The sequence below is a fragment of the Copadichromis virginalis genome, linkage group LG17 (assembly GCF_057382275.1).
Source record: "Copadichromis virginalis isolate Kocher_CV1m ecotype Utaka linkage group LG17, C_Virginalis_male_GT1.1, whole genome shotgun sequence".
Lineage (NCBI taxonomy): Eukaryota > Metazoa > Chordata > Actinopteri > Cichliformes > Cichlidae > Copadichromis > Copadichromis virginalis.
In genome coordinates, this window is record NC_140634.1 from 12,035,449 (window position 1) to 12,040,678 (window position 5,230).

General features: G+C 44.9%; 1 protein-coding gene across 1 annotated transcript; it reads right to left on the reverse strand.

Annotated features, from left to right (window-relative positions):
* Window positions 1-275: 275 nt before the first annotated feature.
* On the reverse strand, window positions 276-3,895 carry LOC146689042 (uncharacterized). Its single transcript, XM_085437243.1, has one exon. The coding sequence runs from the start codon at window positions 2,505-2,507 to the stop codon at window positions 993-995; it is 1,515 nt and encodes a 504-aa protein (XP_085293369.1). The 5' UTR covers window positions 2,508-3,895; the 3' UTR covers window positions 276-992.
* Window positions 3,896-5,230: the final 1,335 nt, after the last annotated feature.

Below are 5,230 nucleotides of genomic sequence, written 5' to 3' on the forward strand. Positions count from 1 at the left end.
AGTCAAACCTGTAGGACACAAATCAAACAACTTTGTGGCAAAATATGAAAAGCTCTTATCCAAGTAACATCAGAATTGTAACTGTAGTCCTTTAGGTCCCCCAAAATACACCAAAATATATCCGATATATTTGAAATATATCAGAAGAACACAGTCAAGACAGGCCAAGAATCTTTCTTTTGAATCCCCCAACTTTGTTGAAATGCAGCCGCTAATTGCTGGAGTAACTCCACGCCTGAGTGCGTACCTGATAGGTTTGTAACATAAACCTATTCGCTGGAACGTTAAGGACAATCTGCTACGCAGCAAAAGCAAGACTCAAGGCACCAAAGTTCTCTGGTTACTCATGCATGAGGGAGACCTGGCTGGAGCCAAGCGTCGTTCCACCACTTGACCTCTGTCAGACTCTCAGCCAGGTTTCCCCACAGCACTCCTTTTATTGTGGTTACATGAATATGCATAGGGTCATTAACATATAACATCTTACATAGGTATACATGTGAACAAAGAATACTGTGTGTGTGTGTGTGTGTGTGTGTGTGTGTGTGTGAAAGGTCATATAACAACATGAAAGCACGAAGGCAATCATCCTTGGTCAGGAAGAGGGTAGACTAGACCCCCCCGGTAAGGAAGTCCAGCAGTTCATCTAAACAGAAAAGCACTTAGACTAAAACAAATGTAGCTACGTTAATCCTACCATAAAACAATAAAACAAGATGCGACCTCTTCCCATGCCCCCAAGATGCAGGTGTGCATTCCAGTGTGGAATACACACCAAGCCTCTGTAGCCTGTTAAAGATCACACAACTTATCACTACACAATTGATTATACACCTCTAAGCATATATGATTAAATGTTTCCTAATACAAATGACAATAATAAAATCTAAACCCAACATCACCACCCTGTATTGTCATTTTTTAAGGCTATACGGCATATATATATCTTCAGCTCTACACCACTTGTCAACATTTTCAGTGCAGGCTTCATTTCATACACACATATTAGCCTTAGCATCCATGTCACTCTGCTGCAACAGTATGTAATTGGTAAAGGTGTTAGCAATCATTTTATTCACCATCGATCTTACACATGGCAAAATGCAACCTGTAAACAAGCAAAGCAATGCCAATAATGTAAGAATGGGAGTCAAAAACCGTAGGAACATATTCCACCATGGTCCAGATGTCAACCAGGCTATCCAGCCTTGTGACGCGTCTCCTCCTGATGTGTGGTCTGCCACATATTTCTGCAGAGCAGTTAAGTTCTGCAGTGCCTCATAGATGTCTCCTCCAGTCGTATATCCATCCGGAATAAACGTACAACACGTCTCTCCAATCAGCTTACACACTCCTCCTTGTGATGCTGTTATCAAGTCTAGGGTCAGCCTGTTTTGCAGTACCATCGTTCTGATGGCCTGTTGCTCCTCCGCTAAGGCTGTTCCCAGAGTCTTAGTGAGATTAATGTGTCGCAGTAAGGCATATCGGTTGATCTCCACATGATCCCGCACCTCTGCAACCCCGATGTTTGGGATCAAACTTTGGAAGAACTTAGCTCCTCCACTCCAAATGCGGAATTCTCGCGGCACTCCAGTGTCTACTGTCACTCCAAACGAGTCAGGTGAGGCTAAATTCACCTCACGCTTCTGTCGGTTGCTAGGGTGATGTTCAACTCTGTCCATGAAGAAGACATGATCGGACAATTTCACCACGGCACACAATCCTCCCCATCCCTCAGGGAGTGATAGATAGGCTTTATGTCCACACAGGAAATACCAATCAGCCAAAACTCTTGTTCCTTTACTGCTCGGCACCGTCCTTGCACATCCTGTCCACTTCTGACTCTTCGCCTTTACTGGTATCCTGTAAGCCCGGTTGGACTTGCATTCAGTCCTCCTTAATGTCAAGTTCTCAGCACACTTTGCATCGGTCAAGCATTTCATACACCTGCTCTCATCCTCTGGAGGGCAGTAGGTGTATATGTATCCACATAAGTGAAGCGGCAACTCCCCCACTGACAATGATCCATTGTTCATCACACACAACGGCAATTGGGCTGTATTCAGCTTGTTCAGCAATATTATGTCCGGCAGTGGGTCTGACACTTGAGGCCAGGCCAATAAGTCAGTTTGCTCAGAACAATTCATGTTTAGAAGTGGTGACTTACTCCAGGTGATGTTCAGAGGTGTACTGTAATTGGCCTGGGACCAGAGGACTCTGTTGCCAGGATGAGTTGCTAAGCCCAACAGACACCAACTCCTGTCCTTTGATATGCTATACGGCCACAGTCCAGATGTATATGCGGATAACGGCATATGGGCACACACATAGCAGTCCGTCCTATTGTTCAAGTGGGCGGTTGTATTCATAAACTGCCACCAAAAGTTTGTAGAATAGCCATGAGGGTATTGGGTGTGGTTTCCTTGAACATACAGGGTCTCCACAGCTGACCATGATGACATCAAAGCCATTACACCCAGCAGGGTAGACAACACTTTACCAGCCATTCTGATGAGTACCTGTGGCTCAGTTGGTTTCTTCACCGGATTGAGACGAGGGGCCCTGGAGGCTTTCCCCCCCCTTTGTACCCGGTCTTCCTGCCACTTACTCCGAGCTGGCCTGGATGTGTGTCACCTTCTTGCAGTGGCTTTGGTGTATCCAGGTGGGTCGTTGTGCAATTTTCACAGCTGTCGGTGTTGTCAGCAGGGCCTGGTATGGTCCGTCCCACCGTGGCTTTGACCAGCACTTCCTCTTTATGACCTTTATCAGCACCCAGTCCCCTGGCTTCAGACGTTCTTCCTGTACAGAAACAGAATCATCTGGCAGATTATTTGCACTCATGACTTCTTTGCTTTTCAGCATTTTAATCATCCAGTCTGCTAGTGTGTTTTCTTCTTCTGCTTTATCATTATCATTACAGAACACTGGAACTCTAAATGGCCTGCCATATATTATTTCAAAAGGCGTTAGGCCATTATCAGTTGGCGTGATTCTCATATACATTTTCACTAGCTCAATGCAGTCTACCCATGTTCTGCCTGTTTCCTCCATTGTTTTCCTGAGTCTCAGCTTTACTGTGCCATTAGTCCTTTCAACCAGCCCTGCACTCTGGGGGTGATATGAGCAGTGCGTTTTCAGTGTTATCCCCAGATGTTGTGACATTTTCTCAATTACTTCATTCACAAAATGAGGACCATTGTCACTGTAAATAGTCTGGGGGATCCCATGCTCTGGGATCACATTTTTGCATATTACTTTAGCCACTGAAATAGCATCTGCTTTCTTAGTGGGGACAACTTCTACCCACTTTGAGAACGGGCACACAATTACCAGGCAGTACCTGTAGGTGTTACAGTTAGACAACTCAATGAAATCCATATGGATTACTTCAAATGGGTAGCTGGGTCTGGGAAACCTTCCTCGTTTTGGTCTAAGGTTCCCCTGAGCATTATGTTTACAACATATTAAACATGCTTTACAAAAATGTTTTGAATAAGCATTGAATCCCAGTGTGAAAAACTGCCGTTCAACTGCTGCTACCATTTGAGTTGTCGAGACGTGGCAGAGTCCATGACTCAAAATTGCAGCAGTCCTATATAGGTTCTTAGGCAATATAGGTTTATCACAAAGATAGTAGACATCACCTCTCAGGCTTGCTCCTTTAGTGAGCCACAGCTGTTTCTCAGCTGGAGGTGAGTGTGACTGCATGTCTGCCAGCACATCATGTGTGATGGGCATAGTTTGCTCCTGTGCCGCCAGAATATGAACCCCATGTGTTCCAAGGGCTGCTTCCTTTGCAATTTTGTCTGCAAAGGCGTTGCCCAGTACAATGGGGTCAGTGCCACGTGTGTGTGCTGCACATTTGCAAACTGCAACTTTACTAGGCAGTAAGACTGCTTTCAACAGGGCCTGCAGCTATCATCCCAATGGATGTTGGAATTATTGAAATTCCAAGTTTCATCATCATATCTCTTCCCAAGAGGTTCACCGGACAAGTTGGGCACATTACAACTGAACTCTGAACTGCCTCTCCTGTGGTAGGATCTCTAATCCAGACTGGTTTAGAGATTCTATGCTGATTTAACTGACCATTTGCAGACTTCACATAAATTGTGCCATTTGAAGGGTCAACTCCTAACACATGATCTTTTAAAACAGTTTTATCTGCACCTGAATCACACAGAAATTGAACAGTTTTGCCTTGCACAGTTAACGTGCGAACTGGTTTTACTTCTTTCCCTGACAGATTTAACAATACTTCAGTCAAATCTAGAGTCTGAAACACAGGCTGTTGTAAATTCTGGCAAAGTAAGGGATCATTTGTACATGTATGTGTGTTAGCAGTGTCAACAGGTGCTAGTCATTTATTATATGATGGATTTTGTGAATACGGCTGTCTATACTCCTCAGGTTTGTTCTCGGGGCATTCTCTGGCAAAGTGGCCCCTCTCCCCGCATTGATAACACCTCTCATCTCTTCTACGGGTATCCTGGGGTCGCCATGGGCCTCTACCTCTCCTACTCCTGCCTCTGTTTTGCCCTCTTCCAGCCTGTCCCTGAAACAAAATTTCATCTACTAAAAAGGCAGCGGCCTCAGCGCTTTGTGGCTTCTTTTTTTTATTTTTAATGACTTCCTGTGCGTGGCGGGCCCAGTTCATGCATTCAACGGACCCATCAGTGTTCTGATTGACATTTTGTTTCCTGATGAGAGCAGCAATGCGTGGATGGAAGCCATTCATCAAAGCATGTTTTAACTGCTGCTGATATGGGCTGGCCTTCTCTGCACTCTCTTCAAGGCCACTATGTTCTTTGAAAACTTCCTCTATTCTTGCCCTGAACTCATGAACATCCTCTCCTTCCTTCTGAATGCATTGGGCAATTTTGTTGTAATCTACAGAAGCTTTAAAGGTATTTCTAAGACGCTCATAAACCCCGTCAACTTGGCCTCTTAAATTTGCATGGCCATAGGGTAGGACGGTATTACCATCCCTCCCTGTGTAGGTGCCTCGCACCCGAGCCCAGTTATATGTGAGACACTTCTTAAAGGTGGCTTCTGTTTCCTGACCGTTTAAACGATACGAGGAGCAGAGTTGCTTGTGTCGGGCGATAAATTCATCAACATTAGTCAACGGGTTTCCTAAATCTTTACATGCCTCTGCACATTCAGATTCAGTCCATGGCCTGTAAACACAAATAACACGGCTTCGGTCATCCTCAACACCAAAATGGGG